This window comes from Lates calcarifer, unplaced genomic scaffold (genome assembly GCF_001640805.2).
Source record: "Lates calcarifer isolate ASB-BC8 unplaced genomic scaffold, TLL_Latcal_v3 _unitig_4112_quiver_405, whole genome shotgun sequence".
In the NCBI taxonomy this organism is placed as follows: domain Eukaryota; kingdom Metazoa; phylum Chordata; class Actinopteri; family Centropomidae; genus Lates; species Lates calcarifer.
In genome coordinates, this window is record NW_026116709.1 from 484,896 (window position 1) to 505,892 (window position 20,997).

At 38.9% G+C, this 20,997-nt stretch overlaps 2 protein-coding genes across 2 annotated transcripts; both read right to left on the reverse strand.

The window, feature by feature from the left end:
- Positions 1-449: 449 nt before the first annotated feature.
- gtf2h4 (general transcription factor IIH, polypeptide 4) lies at positions 450-12,308 on the reverse strand. The gene is made up of 14 exons (XM_018695495.2): positions 12,147-12,308; positions 11,675-11,793; positions 11,479-11,583; positions 10,013-10,144; positions 9,544-9,729; positions 8,803-8,911; positions 7,709-7,777; positions 7,496-7,579; positions 6,509-6,701; positions 5,682-5,812; positions 4,669-4,716; positions 4,487-4,565; positions 3,612-3,673; positions 450-1,482 (listed from the first exon to the last, which is right to left on the reverse strand). The coding sequence occupies exons 2-14, from the start codon at positions 11,788-11,790 to the stop codon at positions 1,372-1,374; spliced, it is 1,425 nt and encodes a 474-aa protein (XP_018551011.1). The 5' UTR covers positions 11,791-11,793; positions 12,147-12,308; the 3' UTR covers positions 450-1,371.
- A 6,039-nt stretch (positions 12,309-18,347) lies between these two features.
- Positions 18,348-20,993, reverse strand: polr1h (RNA polymerase I subunit H). Its single transcript, XM_018695500.2, has 5 exons — positions 20,847-20,993; positions 20,389-20,508; positions 19,925-20,028; positions 19,726-19,835; positions 18,348-18,894 (listed from the first exon to the last, which is right to left on the reverse strand). The coding sequence occupies exons 2-5, from the start codon at positions 20,504-20,506 to the stop codon at positions 18,870-18,872; spliced, it is 357 nt and encodes a 118-aa protein (XP_018551016.1). The 5' UTR covers positions 20,507-20,508; positions 20,847-20,993; the 3' UTR covers positions 18,348-18,869.
- Positions 20,994-20,997: the final 4 nt, after the last annotated feature.

Sequence of the window (20,997 nt, forward strand, 5' to 3'; positions counted from 1 at the left end):
CCAATACATGTGGACAAGGGACCCAGTTTGATTTTGGCACAGGTGGCTCATGTAGCTGGGCTAAATTCTCAATTTCAAGATTTTGAAAATTTTACAAGTAATGATTAAAAAAAATCAAATACAAAGAAGTAAAAGTTTATGTTTTGCACAAGTGGATGTGCCCTCACCCAGACAGACTAATTCTGAGGCTACTGTGTAATGCCTCTGAATCCACAGTGCTGGCATGCTGTATAAAATCGCACACACCATATTGTGCAGTCTCCGTGTAAAAAGGGCTTATATAAAACCAAAGCAATGAGGTCAAAGGGACTTCCTAAGGAGCTCGGAGACAAGACTGTGTAGAGAAACAGATCTATAGAGGGCTGCAAAAAAATCGTGCTGCACTGAAAGTTCCCAAAAGCACAGTGGCCTCCATAATTCTTCTTCACAAAACTTGTAGAACATGTGAATATTGTTAATTGCAAACGTTTATTTGCCAGACACAAGATGTCTCTTACTTCTCTCAGTGTGTAGTATGTCACCTGGAGGCTTCAACTTTCTATACCATTCTTATGAAAGCTGTATAATGAGTGATTGGCTTTCAAACTGTTATGTCAAAAGGTCCTGCTTGTTCACACGAGCAAGATTTAAGGTGAACTTTTACAGTTTCAGATGCATGTGAAAACAGCCTCTCAAATTATGTTCATACATCATTTTGCACAGTGATGCTGTGAAATCAAGGAACATTTACCAACATTTTTGACCGACCTCCTCCTACAAACATGAGTGGTTTTTAACAGCATTGACACCGGCAGAAACAGACAATAACAGCAATCCATGAGCCCAGGTGAAAGGCTTTAAAGGTCCCTGTGGTGTTTTCTTGTAAAACAAAAAATTAAGTTTACATCCGGTTGTTCATAGAACGGTGCAGTGTGTGTCCTTGAGGACCAACAAACTTGTTGAAGGCATTTGTTTCCTCATAAAACATTTGCAAAGCTCTTTTTCAAATATGTTAAATCGTGCGTCCATGTCTATTAGCTACCAGTCGTCATCGCAGCTGTTGGTGGCACAGTGCTAAGTTTCTTATTGGATTAACAGCTATCGATTATACATTGTCCATGTGTCCACATGCTTGCACGTGCATCCTTGTCCATGTGCACTATACCCATAAAACAGGAACACACTTGTAAAAAAAATATTGTTCCATAGCCCTTACTAGCAGTCTACAGAGTACCCTTAACTAACACAGTCAATATTATAGTATTGCAATCAAAATCCATGTTCAGATATTTTTTGCTTTATTTGTAGCATATAAGACAGTATTTTATCAGTGGCTCATCTGCTAATTACACAACTACTCAAAAAAAAAAGAAAGAGCAGAGGTGTCATCATTCACGTGTGAGACTTCTGTCGTTTCCAGAACCTCTTGACCTCACTGTGTCCCTGCGGTGTCACCACCATCACCCTGTGAGCCACGTCCTGCCACACCAGACAGCCCAGACCCTGCACACAACAGCTTCATTAAACAGCAGCAGGCTACTGGAGTAACAGACAGTATCAGCACTTCACTGACAAGGACTTCATTAAAGATGTCCAGAGGTCATCTAAAAGGAGCTGCTGTAACTGCAAGGAGCTGATGATTATGTCATGATATAGTCATAGAGCAGCAGCTGGGAGGTGGAGGGGGTGGATCATTTTCTAGAGCTACTATTGAAGGTGCACAACATGTGGTTTACATTAGATGACTTCAGTAACCCCTGCAGGAATAACTGGGTCATCATAACAACAAAAAGTAATAGCATACATACAGGAGGAACAGGTATGCAGAAGAAGAGAGTAAATGGGAGTAGGAGTGCAAAATGCTCAAGGGAAGGAAAACACTAAAAGAAAATATTAAACTCATTCACTTCCCCTGATAGCTCACTAGTTTAAATACAACCGTGTAACATTCACCACAGTATGTTTATGGAAAACTATGGTTTATTACCACTTGGGTCTTGTTTTTATAGCTCTGATCATCAGTTCTTTTAGTTACGTTAACATAACACACACAAAAGTCATTGTAGAAATCACTGAAAGAGGCATCGTGGCTAAAAATAGGTCCACTGGAGCACCAAGCATTAGCAATATGAAAAATAAAATATGAGAAATCCAGACAGCTGGATTTATAATCTTAGAAATTTATGTCTAAGATGTAAAAAAAAATGTAGATTTGCAGTTTTGCAGTTTTTGCATTGTATTAGACATTTTTGTATTTAGGTTTTAAAGCCCATAAGATTTTGTTTCTAATATTGTTAAATCCTGATTGGTTCACTGAAGCAAGGAAAATCATTTTTTCCAAAGCCCTACCCACGTCAAACTAGTAACAGTGGCACAGACAAAAACCTAAAATACACTAATTACCTTGTGAAAAAACAAAACTGTTCAAAGTTGGACACAAAACCTTTGGTTCATATATAACTTCATCACTCAGAGTTGGAGGCTGACTGAGGAAATAGGTCCACAGGTGTAATAACTAATAAAATAGCTTGCCAGTGCTGGCAACATGTCTGTTAGCTTAGCATGTTGTTGTTAGCTAATGTTTGCTGGACAAAGTCAGCTGGTGGTGTTACAGACAGAAGTGTATGTTGTGTTGCTTGCTGAGATGGGTTAGGCCGCATGCTGCCACTGCTCACAACATGGTCGATGGCTTAGCATGTTACTTGGCAGCTGAGCTGGCTGGCATGCTAGTCAGTCAGCATGCTTGTTTGCACAGGCTAGTAAGCTGGACTACAGCAGTGCATTTGATAAACCATGGCTAAGCTATGACCCTGACATGCATGATTCAGATGTGGTAAGGTTTCGGATACCAGAGGGTTATCAGAAATAACTGAAACAATCAAAATGTGTCACAACCCTTTCCTGGTCCGAGCCTGGTCTGGTCAGGGTTTCATGAACGCACACTCTACTCATGTAACATACCTGCTGCTGTGAGAGAGCAGGCCCAATAATTACGCACTGTAAAAGTGCAAAGATACGAGCAGACCAGGAACAGAACTAAGTAAGCCATGGCAGCAAGGAGAGGAAGATATAACATGGTGTGTAAGTGCGCACAACACACACACACACACACACACACACACACACACACACACACACACACACAGAGCAAACTTATGTTGGGCAGCGCACTCTTTCTGATAAATTTGGAAAAAAACTTCTAATTATCTGACTACTTTTATTTTTTGCCCTGTTAGATGTACGGGCAGTGTTGCCGCATTCCATGAAACAGCAGTTTAGTTACTGGTGAGTACCACGTTATCATAACTAATAAAACTGATGCCAGAGCTACAAAAGTTGTAGTTGTAATGTACCATGGCTATCCTTTGTGATTTGCCGTCATTGGAACATTAGGAGTCCAACCCAAACTATAACCACCAGCCCAAGATCATACCACACAAAAATATGTTAACACAAGTGTCCTTATACTTTTGGTTATCCTACAGTATATCTGTGATTTTAGCTCTGTAAATCTGAAAAAAAAAAAGATGTGGTCCTTGAATCCATGTATAAAATGTCCTATTGCAGCACTAACAAACCATGATGTTTTAGCTAACTGGTGTATATTATTTAGTTAGGAAACAGAATCCAACCTGAGCTCTGTCTCGCAGCACCTCGAAGTCAGCCTGGGAGAGGAACTGGTTATAGAGCACTCCTGAAGGAGACATGAACATCAACAAAACACAGACAGGTGAGAAATGAGGTTAAAGGCCAGCACACCATCAATATGCATCCTCTCTTTCACAGCATACAACAGCTCAGACAGCAACACTCAGCATATCAACATATTATTCCTCAGCACTACTTCCATCAGTACAACAACAGTGTCATGTCATATTCACTACAAACACTTTTGATTACTGTAATGCTACTACCTATTAAACTTACCTCTTCCTGAAAATGTAGATTTTGCCAGTAGTACACTTTTAATGTGAAAAATGTAATCAACAAAGTAAAACTGAGTTAAATTAATAAATGAAAACAGTATTTATGTTGAAAAGAGAGAAGCGAGAATGACATGACTGTTGTTGTAATGAAGGAATTACTTGCTATAGAAATGTACAACATACTGAACCTGTCAGGACAACAAGCATGGAGGAAGAGTTTGCAGTGACAGCAATTTAGAACAGGAGAGGATCAGAAAACGTGTTTGACTAAAATATGACAAATTGTAGAAGGTATGTCTTTGTCTTTGTCATTGCATTGAAAACAATACAACAAAATTTAGAACAGCTCTCCTAGAGGTGCTTCCATCACACTCACACACATCTCACACATACACAGATAAAAGTGCTGGTAAAATAATCTAAAAAGTATTATTAAAGTGCATAAAGATATATTAAAATATACTGATAAAATAGGGTAAATTAGAAATAAAGGCCTGTCATCCATAAACATCAGTAAGTTCAAGATTAATATCTATTCCCCTGGCTTGTGCACACACACACTGAAAAAAAAGCATGCTCACCCTCTGTGAACTGCAGTCGATCTCTCTCCAGCTCCCACAGTCTGATCTGATCTGTTATGGTTGGAGGCAGCACTGGGGTCTGAAGCACAGAGGAGGATGAAGACACAGTGCCGACCCATTACAGGAAAAAACTGTCCTAATTATTAGAATTGAGTGTGACAGAGCAGATAGGTCTGATGTACCTGTTTGAGCATGACAGGGTGAGCTCTGGTCCTTAGAAAGTGGATAATCTGTACAAGGTTTAAGAAAAATAACAGGTAAGTTAGACAAAGTTTTTAAGGAAAATCTGATCCACACATATTAGTGGGTGATAAAAATTTCCTCAATATGTGTAATTTCAGTTTAACACATATTTTTCCGGTGATTATACTGGTACCAATAGTTTAAAAACTTTGGAGCGCTAAAGCACTTTTAATTATTTTTGGTCAAACCTAAAGAATAGCTGCTATATTAGCTGATTAATTGAGATGTTTTTGATTTACTGAAAACAGCCTATATATAACTGGTCTAATTACAGACTTGTTAAAGTCTTATCATTAAGACTACATTAAGTTTTCTCATTACAAGACTTCTATAATTAGATATTCTGAAGCAGATTCTGATAAAGGTCTGTGAAATGTCACAAATAAATAAACGTACCATTGTGTGCTCTTCCACACATACAGTGTGTGGAAGCACTTTCATCCTTGGGTTTTGTGACTGTTGCCTTTCATTAATTAATCAGGGTTGAGAGAATGAGGACTTGTTGACCTCTCTGTGTGATGGCTCCATGGTGCTGTTGTTTTGTCCTTTTCTGACTTTTAACTGATGGCAGTGATAGTACACTGGTTGCAGTTACTAAGCTACTAAGCTGCAATGGAAAATAGTAACACAGACATCACCACATATCTCTGTACTATTGTAGTTTTTGGCAGATGTGTATAAACTAAAGGTGTTCAGTTCAGTGAAGATTTTAGCAGTGGAGCTCCTCAAAGGCTGAGTAGTGATGAGCTGTGATTCACAGTACATAACCTCTGCATTTAAAGTTCATTAAAACGCTGAAAAAGCCATAAAGCAATCATAATGTGATGAATTGCTGTAATACCAGGCTGCTGTTACAGAGTATTTACAAAAGACTTGATGCAGTTGTACTTAAGGGTTCCCCCTTAAATACACTAAATCCCCCTGTATTAGTATAGTGTGTGTAGTTTAGTACCTGCTGCGCAGTGATACCGTTGGCAATGGCCTGTTGTACTGACTCCCTTGTGACCTGGGCTACCACTACATTGGGAAAGCGATACAGCATTTCACTGAAGAGAGCCACCAGAGCAATCTGAAGTTCTGAGTCTGGGAGACACACACACACACACACACAAAAACAAACACAAAAAGTCAGTTCAGATCCTGTAGACTCAGGCCCAGTTGAGCTTCCTTTCAAAGGCAACAATGTGAATAATTTTTAAACATGAAAAATCTATCACATTAATTAAGAAACATTGGCTAAAGTAGGTTAAGTTTTAGAGATGCTGGTATCTGTATTATTTAACGTTGGACAGAGCCAGGCTAGCAATTATTGGAGCTCACATTTTCCAAAAATGTTGAGCTCTTCCGTGAAGTCTTTCTAGTGAGTGTATAGCTAGGTAGTCTTGTGTGGTAAAGGTAATTACATTTACTTATTTGGCAGATGTTTTTATCCAAAGTGACTTGCAAGTGAGTACTTACTACAAAATCTGTTGAATAAGACAAAGAGAACAATTAAATAACAATTAAAGAAATGCACCAAAAGCAGACAGTAACTGCTAGTCACCTAATAATTAAAGGTAGTCAGTGGTTTTAATGATTGAACTGTGGTGCATTTCACAGTTCACTTGTAGTTGAGGTAAGCATCAGAGTAGACAGGAGACTGTGTCATCAAAATCCAATATATAAGAGTGAGCAGGCCTTCTCATCACTGGTCTCATATGAACAGGGACTTGAACACTGTGTAAATGTGCTGATCAGTGTTGAAATGAAACACAAAAGGCTCTCAGTGTTCAGACATACTTGTGTAGGCGTAGATACGATAATTGGTTTCCACAACAATGAAGCCTGCATCTCCAGTACCAGGAGTTGAAGCCAAGTTCGAGGAGGAGGAGGAGGAGGAGGAGGAGGACAAGGACAAAGAGGAGGAGCTGGTAGTGACCCCCGCAGCTAGAGTGATAGCCAGTCTGGTGGGGTAGTACCGCCTCGACTTCCTCTGATGACAACAGACAGAAGAATCACAGAAAACTAACAAATTAGAACTATATACAGTTCATATACAGCTCCTCTAATTTCACCAATTTGTAATTGTTTTGTTCAGTTTCATACACATCCTCTAAACTGAGTCTTTTCTTTGTCTCTGCAAATCCTGCTTCTATAAGCCAACAGGGACAGAGGGGAAGGACAAAATTAGACCAGTCACATTTGGCTGTCATTCATCAGTCACATGATGGAAGTGACAGTTACTTGATGTAAAAATGTTTTATCTAATGAGGAGACAATCAAACTGCATCATGGGAACTGTGGGACTCCAGAACTTTACTCATACTAGCTTTATGGAAATGTGATACTAAATTGGTGGAGTACTACCTTAAAACTTATGTACATGTTTTATAGTTTTATTTCTGTATGTACATAGTTGGTATTATCTTAAATGATACTTTTCATTTGTTGTTTATTGCAGTCATTTCTGCTACTACTGCATCTGTTACCTACCTAGATTTTAATTTTTTTAACATGTTCTAGAGCTGAATGTTGATTACATATATTTACGTAAAGCACCTGTTCCCTTTTTATCTCAATTTTTGGTGTTCAATTTTATGTCTTTTTTGATTTGTTTTATGGTTGGAATGCAAGTTTGGCATATACCATCACTATGTTGCAACTGGAGTAACCCAGCCTCCCCATGAAGATTATTAGTTTCTTCTCATCTGAAGGAGATGATAAGGAAGTGGTGCTGACAGCATTTTAAGTGTTAGTGAATCTTCCCTCTCATTTCAAGAGTCTCACCTTCCTCTGGAAGACCAGTCCAAACTCCCGCAGGTGCTGCAGGAAGGTGAGTAATGACTCGCTCATGCCCTCCACTGAGTAATCCTGAGGCACACAGGCAACACATGATCAATAATAACAAAGAAGCTTGAACTAAACAGGATTCTTTAAAACCCCAGACCAATGCACGCTGCATGCTGAGGATCAAAAACATGCAAACTGCTGTGCACTTACTCTGCCCAGAGTAGAGAAACTGAGCTGGAATAAGAATGACAAGATCTCCACCAGGTCCATCCCCCTGGACTGCAAAAGACAGAGTATGGAATAAATGAATACATCTACACACAAACACACAAACACACACACACATCACTCACTCTCTCTCTCTCTATGTATATATATATATATATATATATATATATATATATGAACTGAATTGTTCAGTTGAGTGTATTATGTGAGTATATTGCACATTTCCACAAATTTTTCATTAACTGATGTCTCCAATAGTTTTTAGCAAATGTGTCTTTTTTTCAGATATTTGACATTAAGAAGCCTGCAGGGGAGGGCTTTTAATGTGAAACACCTGTGCAGGAAAAGTTGAGTTTAGAGCGTGATAGTAACATTATATTGAAATGGACATTATCCTACAGAACATTAAGAACACTGTTATTAGCAGGGCTATACAGGATTCTCAAGATCCTGAGGTCAAGTCCAAGAACACATGCTAAAAAGAATGTTACTTTTAAAATTGATTTTTCTTTTTTTGATTTGATTTGAACTTTTCTTCTTTACTTATCAAAGTGAGTACTACTGCATATGTGAAAAAAACTCTATAAAGCCTTAGTGTCTCCAGAGGGAGCTGTGTGAAGTCTGATAAATGCCTCCAAGTAAAAAAAAAAAAACAGGTGGTGTGGAGTTAGAAAGAAGAGGTGCAACACACTCCACAGCACAGCTGTTGCTTTTACGGTGTGAATCTTAGTATTTCAGAACTCTTTAATGTTTATTTTTAAATGGGTCTCATCTAAAGAGAATCAAGTGTTTTTTTTTTACTTTACTAGGAAATTTTTAGCTAGAGCTGAGATGAAATTACCTGCTTGTGTATAAACTTTTCTCAGTCAGACAGGGCACTGATCAGATTTACACAGGACATTCACAAGAGTCTGCCAGGAAGCAGAAATCCTAGAAATGGATCACTGTGACACAAGATGTAGTAGTGTAGTAGACCTGTCACTGATTAGAGCGCTCTCTGTGTCAGAGTAATGAAAGGCTATAACTCTAGACTCTGACTGGTAAATTGATGATAACTAATCTGAAGCAGATGATACCTGAGCGGTTTTGAGGTACTGCAGGGTGAAGTACCACAGCTGAGAGGCTGTGTCCAGTAGGAGGAACTGGAAACCAGCTGAGGTGATGTAAGGTGCCTCCCCTGCCTCGCTGACAAACAGAGAAGATGACAGGACAACATTAGGTACGGTACAAAACCCTTCTGTCTCTAACACAACAATAATTCAGCCTACAGCTAAAGATCCCTGAGTGGAGTTCATTCATTTTCACTCTTATTTGATGATCCTCCCTGTGATGGATTCTGCTCATTCACATACAGTTTCATATACCTTCCCACAATTCCACATAAATTGAAGAGAATGAGCTATGTCTGGTGTTTGCATTGATTGAGAAGCTGCTTTAATCTTTCTACAGTATATCCAAAGTCAACAACTCATTGTTTAAGAACTGTGAATTTCCAGAGGTTAATCTGCATAAACTGTAAACTGTGTATATGCACTGCTTCAATGGAAAACTTGTGTGTAAGAGGTGTAGCAACCGAGAGGATGGGCTCAGCAAAGGGTCAGATAGTCCAGACAATACTGGATTTCTGAGGCCAATAGTAGTATCAATACTCACAAATTGAAAAATATATATAACATTTGTTAATTCATATTTATAAAAATACATAGAAAGTTTTGGCAAGTATCCTTTATATTGGGTTCTTAATCAACTGTGACGAAGATATAGTAAGTACTGAGCAGCTGAACTTGTCATTGGTCTGTATTATTACTGTTGTGTACCTTTTCATGAGGCCTGCTTGAACCAGCAGCTGAGCCAGGTCCTGACTGACAGCAGCACTGGGAGAACCCACCATGAAATGCAGAATGACCTCCCAGCGCTCCAAAGCATAGCGGTCAAGACTCTCAATGTCCCGTGCATGGCGGTCAGGACCCAGAGTACTGCCTTCATCAGCCCACGCTCTCCCCCTGTATGTCAACACAGCAGTGGAGTCTTTAACTTAAAACAACAGCTGATAATTTTAGCTAAAGTGTGGCATTTCCATCTCACATTTGTCTAGTTGGCTTAGAAATTAGGAGTTTATAAAACTTGGCTTATAGCATGAGGAGTGAGATTTTATTAACATTTTGGATTCTTCTAACCATGCAAGTTAAACCAAGCGTTAACAGGTGCGTTTGGTTTGGTATGGAGTTTTTGAGAAAGAAGACTGCTGCTGCCCTATGATTAAACAGTGTGTTCACAGGGACATACCCGCCGAGCAGAGCAATCCTTAGGTTGTCTTTGAACACTGGATTTAAAATGTATCCCTGCAGACCACCCTGCAGCTGCTGACTGTGCCAAAGGCGGAGTCCTGCCAACACTGAGACACATTCATCATGATCCCTGCAGGGAGAAACCAAAGATAAAAAAAAAACAAACAATAAACTGAACTGGTTATCTCTATGAAATATGTGGTCCACTGTTTTTCCTCCACTGAATAGATGACAAAAGGTTTTCTAACCCTGCAGGAGCTTCATTAACTGTCCTAGTGACTGTTTCACTTCAATAATGATTTCAAGGGGTTTTTACCCTTCATGAATATAATTTGGTCATGACACTCTCTAACTAGTAAAATCCATCATAATATCTGACAGACCAATTGTGGCTCCTGAACAGCCAACAGTTTGTAGGATTCAGTCCAGCCAAACACACAGAAGTGGACACTGCACAAAGAAAGTAATTCAGTAGTCAATTCAAGCTAGGCTTCAAGACAAAGAGTGATGTAACAGTGCCTGCACTAGCACTGGGTGATACTGTATATGTGCCAATATACACCCTGAAATGTTGAAATCTGAGTTCAATCTGACTGAAATGTTCATTCATAATCCTGTGAAATATTAAACAGTTTGTGGATAAAAGCATCTTTGTTCTATCAAAATGAAGATTTAACAGTAATCATGTGTCCCTCTGTTTGTTGGAAGCTCTGTTGTGGACAGACTGGAACATCAAATTCATTCACTGAGCTATAAAAAATATCTGTCAATCTTTATTATTTGTCACTTTACTGTAAACTCTTTTGTCCACGTCAGGATCCTGTAGGAATGATGACTTTAGTTTTCCAGTGACCTGATTGGTCAGTAGTTGTTGCTGTTGGCAGGTTTTGCCCTGGAGCAGGTTAGCCGTTCAGCATTAGTTACCATGGTGATTTACCCTGCTGAGAAGTTAACCAAAGACAAAGAAACTGTGTTTAATGTGGCCTGCTCATGTCATGGCCAGCGCCTGATCTCTCAGTGTCAGCACTGATCAGGTCAGGTGCAACCTTACGTAGAACACACAGACTGAACTTTATTCTTGTTTTTAAATCATTAGATTTGGTTGCAGCACCCTGCTAACCTGAAAACGCACCCTGATGTTATGTTACATTAAAAACAAATCCACTGATTCCCACACAGTGAGGGATACAAATCTCACATTTGGGGTAAAAATAGGGGACTGATATCAGGGGACTGATAATCTGTATCAGAAGACACTCTGAATTAAGGTAGTGTAATGTGAAACAGGGAGGAAAAGATGGATTGGTGCATTCCTGGTTCAGGGATTTGTTATTCCGCCTGTCTGGTGAACACAGAACACATTCAGAAAACTAATGTGAATGTAAATGAAAAATCATGAATAAAACTCCCCAGTAATTGTCAGTGTTACAGGACCCTAGTAAGTGTAATAAAGACATGACTCACTTCTGACTGTCTTTTTTCACCCACAATGCCACTGCCGCTTGGGGGAGCGGTTGATCCAGGAACAGCATACGCATAACATAATTCTTGGCCAAAGAGGGTAGTTCCCTGTGCAAGATCAAACACAACATAAAATTAAGCATCACAATCTTTAAGAATCATTATGTCCTCATCAACATAATAACCATAGCCATCATACCTGTAGACAGCCAGGCATGTTGCTGGATGGTTGTACAGTCTGTCCAGAATCTCTGGACTCAGCTCTCTCAGGTATTCATGCAAATTCTTGCACTGCAGCTGGACACGCAGCTTCATTATCTACCAAAATAAATGAATGTCATTAACTTCAGTAAATTTTGGTCCTCCTGATTGCGTCGTTCGTACCCAAGAGAGCAGAATACTGTACCAAAATCTCTTTACAAATCTATTAATTTATGGTTACTTTGGATTTCCCCAACCGAACACAGTGATTTAATCATATATAATTTTCTCTTTTTTTATTCTTTTGATCCATCCTTTAATTCGGCATAAATATATTTAATGTTTGGCTTTTATTTGAATGTGGTAACCACAGATTTCTAACTGTTATATGCTCTGGGAGTCAATGACAACGATTGACAACAGACTTGAAATAAGCTTATTAGCATATGTTTGTAAAAGGTGTTATTTACCGGAAAGGCGGGCGAAATATCGAGGAATTAGCGGCAATAAAATTATTTTAGAAAACAAAATAACTGCATTGTTGTCTTTTGGTAGTTGTTCCTTTTCTCTCAGCGCCCATATTTTCAGCAGAGTGACTTCCGATTCCGATTCCGATTTCCAAGTCATGTGACCTCAACTCGAACATCCTTATTGGTCTGGATACTCTTCGGTTATTTTCAATAGTGGTCGTTGAACAACCTGAAAGGTGCAGTACCGCCACCTGCTGTGCTGAGTTTGAACAGCTTGGACTGGGATTTATGACCTCTGAATAAAGAAAAGCGACTAAATGTCTTTCTGTCAGACTATTCATTCATCCATTTCAGACTATCACTATCAGAAAAGATTAAAAAATCTTATAAGTATGTAAAAGTATGTATGTTGCAAAATCTGAATGTGAATTTGTGGTGTGTGAAACGATTAACATAAGAGTCTTGTTGTACAGCCTACCTTTAGGAGGGTAATGATGTTCAGTTTTTCGTTAAACTAATTAAGAGAGGTGTTGAAGACAGTTCAGCAGCTAGCACAAACTACGTCCTCCAAAATGATCATAGGGCAAGATGTCCTTAATCCTTCAGGTGGGTTTTCTGCAGGGGTGAGCTTTGCTCTCCCTCCTTCTTAATAGACGTGAAGATTTCATGCATATTCTAAGTACATAGCTTAATAATGCGAATAGTCATTATTAGGTTAAACACACTCATACAGCATATCTTAATTTGTTCCTACTCACCACTGCCATACCAGTACCATTCAAAGGTTTGGACACACTTTCTCATTCAATGGTTTTTCCTTTGCTTTTATTATTTTCTACATTGTAGATCAATATGAAGACATCAAAACTATGAAGGAACACATATGGAATTATGTGGTAAACAAAGAAGTGTTCAACAAACCAGAATATGTTTTATATTTTAGATTCTTCTAAGTAGCCACTTTTTGCTTTGCCAGTGATTGCAACTGGCTACTGCCAGAATCAAAGAAGCACAACCACAAGGGAGGGACCCAGGTTATCATTCAAGCTGTGACCCCAGTGTGGGAATGAACAGTTGAACACTAGTCTATGTTTTCCTCTCTTCTGTCTGATAACATGATAGCGGAGAAACCAAGATTCAACTGAGTTGCGTCCATAGTGGTTTTGTTGATATTCAAAGTAGGAAAATCAGGATGATGAGGTAGAGGAGTACCATATTGTATCTGTCCATCAGTGGTGGCTCTTCCTGTCAGGGAGTCAAAGCTTTGTTATAATTCCAATGGGAGAAGAGATGACTCTTGGATGGGGGACTTCTTGACAATATCCACGAAAGGTTTTTGAAAGCTCCTGTCTCCTGTCAAGCTACCTGGGAAGGGATCTCAAGACTGTGTTATAGGTGGCTGATAGTTGGTGTCTTAAGCCACAGAACAGAGGTGGTGGCTTACAACACCAATTTGCATTTGTGTATTCAGTATTGTGCAGGACCATTCATTCAGCATTGTTTGAGCACTTTTTAGAAGCTAAGACTGGATTTCAGTGTGTTTCAGTCTCAAGGGATTTTCAAAGAGGTTTTCTTACCTCTGGAACAGAAACTGGGAATACCAGTTTCACATCTAGGAATTGAATGAAATCAGGGTAATGGGTTGGGCATTTGTACTTCTGCTTCCCATGATGTGGTGATAGACACCGGCTAAAAGCTCGATAATTAATCAGTGTACTGTGATGCAGTTGTGAGAAGGTTTTATCTGTTTTTGGTCTATAATTCATTTTGCATCTGCAGTCATTTCTGTGGAGGTGAGTGATATTGCAATCACTGCCTGGATGATGGAAATGAGTCGATTCGGGCATGTAAGACCCCAAGACCTTCTTTTTTAGTTTTTACTTCAAAATTTGGTCCTGAATGAAAATTGCAAAGAGAAATTTTTTTTGTATATGATTGCCCATTACCCTCAGAGCAGATGGATGGATGGAAGAGGAAAGAGGCATTTTGATATAAAACACTCAAAAACTATTTTTGACACATAGTTAGCATGTAATAAGTTAGCTATTAACACAGGGACACAGCATTAGAAATTAGAATTAGATTTTTTTTTTTAATTTATTTTGTTGCATATTGACAGGACTGTTAACTGCTATCATCTTTATTTACATGAAACCTACATAAAACTGTGTCTACCTGCTTGAGTGCACATTTACCACCTGGCTGGCATTGCTTACCATTGTCTAAATGGTCCACATGCGTGATCAGCTTTGATTTAAGACTAGAACTATCACGGATACCATCATTTCCCTATCTCCTACTCATTTCAAGTGCAGTCCATTTGGGGCTGCCTCCAGTCTGCACGGATATCACTCTTCATGTTTCTGGGAGAATGTTCAACATTGCCATGTAAAAGGGCAAGAGTGCTGCTAGTGTGGCTTTACTTTTTTCTTTTTGGTTTGTAATTTCACCCTCTATGATTTAGATTTGTGTTTAATCATCTGCAAACATCACCGCTGTGCCTAGATCTAGGGTCTAGATAATTGCATAGAATAAAAGAGGAGCATTTACATATTTTGAAAAGCAAGTGTCAAACCTCTACCCACACACAATAATTAAAATAAAAAAAACTTAGATTCAGTTTCACATCATCTAATCTTGTAAGCCTAATTAATTCCTTCCAAAATATATCACACATTATATCAGAGGCTGGCATCCTGTATAATGTATTTCCAGTGAAATCTTTAATCTTTAATGCAGCATCACTGACATGCTCTAACACAGTATAACATGCTTGATCTTCATTGTGGTGAGGTTAATCCTGATTTCTAAATTGCCTGTTTGATCTCTTATAATGAGAATCAAATATATGCTGTCATCCATCTCTCCCCTTCTCTCCAGTGGCAGACTTGGGCTGTCTGAGAGGCAGGAGTGAAAAACCTACAAAGGGGACCTGATACACTCAGTGGGCCCCTGTTGGCAGAGTAACAATGAATGTCTGGTTAAAAAAAAAAAAAAAAAAAAAAAAGGCTACTTGGACAATTAACATTTTATTGGGTGATTCAAAATATCAAAAAGAAGCACCTTTGTATTAAAAATGAGTTACTTTTTAAACATTTATTTCATAAGTCTCTGTAATAAAATGCAGATGGGATGTACTTGTCACCAGACAATAGCAGAAGATCTGAGAGCTCTCCATCTCCACAGCTATCTCTAAACTTTTTTTGAATGATCACTTAGATGATGCAGTTGAATGATGGTGAGGCTGAACAAACTAGTGAGTGGTTCTGTACCAAAATCAGTTAAATGGTATAATGTCAGCTACAAGTACAAAATGTTATTGAGGGGTCAGCCTGCATAAAGGATACATTTCATTTCTACCATAATGGCCATTGCCCTCCATTGTAAAGGGCCTCTCACAGTAACGCATGATCTTCACTGGAAGGACATTTTTCATATTTGCTCTACTTGCTGTTTTTTATTGTTTGTTTTTTTGTTTGGGTTTTTTTTTCTCCTCAAGGGCACCAGTCAACATGTCTTACACCCAACTATGTACAGCACTGTCTCCTCACTGGACTCATCCTGACTTACTGCATACACCTCTTTGATTACTGTACCTCTTGACTGTACTGTATCTCAGTGAAGCCTCCAAGAGTCAGCAGCAGTCAACAGAATACAGAGGAATGTTGTTTACCTGCAGAATTTTAATATCAAAGCATTTACATTAAATGCAAATGAATTTAGCTGTGAATGTTCAGAGGCAGGGAGTGACTTCACTGCCTTGTCTTCCCCAGTCGTGGTCAACAGTGCCAGTGGAGGTGAGTTTTGTTTAAAGTGATTTGCTGGTTTTTCCACAAAGCTGATCCAGTCGTTACTGTATTTAAAAAGGGAGCATCTTTGTGATATCCTCATGCATATTTAAGATGATTTCCATGATCCAACAACTGTGGTTTGATGGAGCTGCTTTCATTTGGAAGATGTCACCTTAGTTGTTTCTTTAAACAAAGGTTTTTCTTATATTTCGACAAATACACGTACAAAGAGTTATATAGTCCATGGCATGTTCAGTCTCATTATATTTATAACTCTTTAAAACCCTTTAAAATGGAAAAATACTCTGTGTTGCACATCATGCTGACATGTATAGTTTATGAGTAAGCCTACTGCATCAGTGTTTTTCATTTACTCCTACTGCATCGTTAATTATTATCAGATCATTCATTCATACCAATTACCATCATGCACAGCAATCACACACATTTTCTTTTAGAAATACTTCAAGCTTTTAAACATTCCTACAGTGGTTTTCTGCATTAATTTGTCATAAAATGTGATCTGATCTTCATCTAAGGCAAGGGTATTGACAAATATATATATATATATATATATAGATATCCTTTTTTTTATCTTTCATGTCTTTATTGAACACACTCATTCAACATTCAAAATGGTGGTGGAAAAAGTAAGCGAACCCTTGGAATTAATGGCTGGTTGACCCCCCCTTGGCAGCAATAACCTCAACCAAGCGCTTCCTGTAGCTGTGGATCAGACCTGCACATCATTCAGGAGGAATTTTAGCCCATTCTTCCTGGCAGAGCTGCTTTATCTCTGTCATATTCTTTGGATGTCTCATGTGTATGGCTCTCTTCAAATCATTCCATAGCATCTCTATTGGATTGAGGTCTGGGCTCTGACTTGGCCACTCCAAAAGGTGGATTTTGTTGTTCTGAAGCCATTCTGTTGTGGACTTGGTCTGGTGTTTTGGATCACTGTCCTGTTGCATCACTCAACTTCTACAGAGTTTCAGCTGACATATAGACATCCTCACATTATCCTGAAGAATTTTTTGATACACTTGGGAATTCATCTTCCCCTTAATGATTGCAAGCAGGCAGCCCAAATCATGATGTTTCCTCCACCATACTTTACGGTTGGGATGCTGTGTGTTCTTTCCAAATAGTTCAATCTTAGTTTCATCAGTCCACAAAACATTTTGCCAATACCACTGTGGAGTGTCAATGTGCTCTTTCACAAACTGCTTGTTCAATGTTTTACGTACTGTAGACTCATGAACACAGATGTTAGCCAGCTCCAATGATGCCTTCAAATCTTTGGTTGTCACTCAGGGTTGTTTCTTTACCTCATTGATCAGTCTTCTTGTGCTCTTGGGGTCATTTTGACTGGGGGCCCACGTCTCGGTAGAGTAGCCACAGTCCCAAAGTGTCTCCATTTGTAGATTGTTTGCCTAACTGTAGACTGGTGAATTTCTAAAGTCTTTGAAATGACTTTATAACCCTTTCCAGCTTTATGTAAATCAACAGTTCTTGATCGTAGATCCTCTGAAAACTTTTTGGCGAGGCATGGCTCACATAAGCATATTCTTCTTGTGATGAGTAAAGTCAAAAAGTTTGAGTGGTTTTTATCAAAGTAGCTCTAGTCCACACCTCCAAACTCATTTTCTTAACAAGACTCCAGATATGCTAACACCTGACTCCAATTAGCTTTTTTGAGGTCATTAATTCAAGGCTTCACATACTTTTTCCACTTGCACTATGAGGTTTTTATGGTTGCTCTCAATAAAAACATGAAAGGTCAGAATTTTTTTTGTGTTATTATTTTAGGCACATTATATTTGTCAATACCCTTGCCTTAGATGAAAGATCAGATCACATTTTATGACAAATTAATGCAGAAAACCATGGAATTCCAAAAGGTTCACATACTTTTTCTTGCCACTATATATATGTATTCCATGTTTAGGAGCATGGGTGGACTTCAGTGGTATATTACATGGAAACTGTAATATTGAATTAAACCTTAATTCTCCACATCAAACAAATTTTAATACAATGTCTAAAAAAATCTGTAATCTGTAATCTGCAACACAGACTGTGTTGCTGTCACTGGGTGGGTCACTTCAATCAATAATTTAAACAATCGATCAAATGACTGTGTAACTGCTGGTGAACACACCGGAGCCAGAAATTTCCCTCAGGAGCTGGAGGAGACCAAAAGCAAAGGGAATACTGGACATACAGTCACCAGATGGACACAAACATGACTCCAAATCACGTCACTCTATTTCTGCTGGGTGTGTAAATAAGCAACGATTTGCTAACACATTCAGCATAACAACCTTCCAAGCTGATAATGTTACGTTTACAGCTTGTTTGATGTCCCAACAGCAGCCCCTCCCTCCCAGAGAAAAAAACAAAATAAATGAATTAATTCACCTTTAATAGCATTTTGTAATAAACCACATCAGTTATATAAATGTCACATACTAAAGTTCAGCATTAAAGTTCACACTTCTTCCTGAAAAGTGTAGTTTGACAGAAAAAAATCTTAATTTAGAGTCAGTTTTATCTCACAGCATTCATCAGAGGGAGATCATCAATGACAACTGAGCTACGCTTCTTCCATTAAAACAGTGAAATCCATCCAGTAATATAAGACCTCAAGATACAACTGAAGGCTCTAGGGAAAAGAAGCTAGTAAGTGAGTAAAGGTTATTTAGTCAGTCTTTATTCAGTGTTAATTTGTCATTCAGGAGGGAAAAGTCCCTGACATGCTGTGCTCTGCTCTGCACTGCCTCATTAGATAAAGTAACAAAGAAGTAAAGGGACAGACTATTTGCTCACTCAAACTTATATTTACAAACCATATCCTGAGAAAGCATCTAACCACCTGGAATCAACACCAGCAAATATGGAGAGGAGTGGAGATGGTGAATCAGATGTCCTCTCAGGAATCCTCTTTCTCTTGATACCTGTAAAAGCACAGATCAGCAAAAAAAAAAAATCACAAAGCAGAGTAAATGTTCCACAGCACACACTGTGTTCATATTCAGTGTGTTTAAATGCACATTAGTAACCAGGTTACTGTAAATCTGTGTTGTTTGTTTGTTTGTTTGTTTTGTTTTTACTGTGTGTCTGTCAGAGCAGTGCGACAGCGCAGTGAGAGGACAGGCAGACACAGCAGACAAACAGTCAAATGCTAAGTGTGGAGACTGACTTATTTAGATCTCTGTGGGCTACTTTTTCTGATCAGTTTCAGTTGAATTTTAGATTAGATTTGATTTTTGAATACAAAGATGCATCACACAGTGTAATCCCTCCTTTTATCCAGCAGCTCTGCTGTTACTTTCTCTCTAGCTGGGGAAATCAGGTTTCTCTGAGCCCCAACCCCGATGACAGAAATCAGGTTTCTTGTTTACATGACATTTAAGAAATCAGCTTTCTGAAATACAGACAGGGTGAAACAGGATGACAATGCTGCCATCCGCAGAGAACGAGGGCTCTCATGATGATAATGATGTGAATCATATTCTATGGCCCTCACAGTCACCAGATCTCAACCCAACTGAACAGCTATGGGGGATTTTAGACTGACATGTTAGACAGCACTCTCCACCTCCATCATCAAAGCACCATACAAGGGGATACCTTTTAGAAGAATGGCAGAAGTCCAGAGACTTGTAGAATCAACGCACGGTGGCTTGTGGTTGCCAAACATTATGTTGCTTTTTCCTTTAATTCGTCACCCATATGTAGCTCTACAACGCAGCTATTAAGTACATGTAAATACACTAATTGCTTACCTGCAGTGTATACAAGTGAAGAAGACAGTCTGTCCTTCATCTGCAGATCTCATCTGCCTGGTGTGGTAAACCATCCCCTCTTTATTGCAACGAGAACAGCGTCTGTCAATCTAAAAGAAGAAGATGTCTCCATAAGCACAGTGTATAGCTGTTACCATCACACACATCAGTCAGTGAGCGGCAGTCAGTCTGTTCTTACCACAGGTCCCTTCAGTTCAGAGTCTTCCTCGTCCTCCAGAGCCACTGACGACTGCTCAGCAGGGTTAAAGATGACTGAAGAGCGGATCTCCTGACCTGAAAACTCTGGACAACAAAATACAGGTGTGTGAAGGATAATCACTGGAAATCTGTGCAGTTATTTTTTTTAAAAAAAGTAATGTATGCCATCAATAGTCTGCATGTCTTTCCAACGAGAGTGGACAGTGAGGTATATGGATTATTTAGTGTAATAAGGACACTGTTCCTAGAGAGACATTTTACTGTTGCACTTTTAAAGACATTGATAGATACCACTAGAGGGAAGAAACAACATATGTTTTGTTTTTGTAAATTCTTGAACCTACCCTCTCTGAATGTCAGCTGCTCTGCTTCTGTCATTCAAATGAAATGTAGTGACAAAAAAAAAAAAAAAGACATTGTATTTGAGATGTTAAGAGTTAGTACCTGTTACGGGAATGCAGAAGGAGCAACGGGGGCAGCGGACTGTGTCCTGTATTCCTGGGAGAGGAAGAACGTTCCCACATTCTGGGCAGAAGTTGGTATCACCACCAAAACACGACATTTCTGTGTGAGGAAAAGGAACATCACTACTGTACTTCAGAGAGAAGAAAGGTTTGTAGAAATCCTGACATGGCCACGGTTAAACACAGTATGTGCTATATACTGTTTTATTTCACATCAGAATAATTGCTACATTGGCTATAATTGAGACTTTTGCCTTTTAAAATATGGCGTGTCCATAAGAATTGAACTGACATGTAAATAACGAACTGGCACAGAATTTAAGAGAGCATGTCACTTCAGCACGTGAGAACGACTGGTCCAAATTTTCCACTGTTAGCTACCTTTATATTAGCCACATTGGCACACATAAGTTTTCAGACCACAGTTTAATCACTCACCTGTTTAACGTGTAAGTCTTGTAACCACCAACAAATAATACGCACTTTCAGTGAAAAGATCAGACGGCTCTGTCTGTAATATTGTGTCCATAGATGTCCTACTCAAATTCGGCATCTGCATGGTCACACAATGCGGGGTCCTTCAACTCTT

Bases quoted from the DNA above. Each gene is read 5' to 3' on its own strand.
- gtf2h4 (XM_018695495.2), bottom strand. From the start codon at position 11,790: ATGAAGCTGCGTGTCCAGCTGCAGTGCAAGAATTTGCATGAATACCTG. The intron at 8,912-9,543 runs GTACACAACAGT...TCTGTTTGTCAG, and splicing joins CAAGCAGGCCTCATGAAAAG to CGAGGCAGGGGAGGCACCTT. The intron at 4,566-4,668 runs GTACATCAGACC...TCTGTGCTTCAG, and splicing joins ACCCTGTCATGCTCAAACAG to ACCCCAGTGCTGCCTCCAAC.
- polr1h (XM_018695500.2), bottom strand. From the start codon at position 20,506: ATGTCGTGTTTTGGTGGTGATACCAACTTCTGCCCAGAATGTGGGAAC. The intron at 20,029-20,388 runs GTACTAACTCTT...TTTGTTGTCCAG, and splicing joins CTTCTGCATTCCCGTAACAG to AGTTTTCAGGTCAGGAGATC. The intron at 19,836-19,924 runs GTAAGAACAGAC...TTCTTCTTTTAG, and splicing joins CTGAACTGAAGGGACCTGTG to ATTGACAGACGCTGTTCTCG.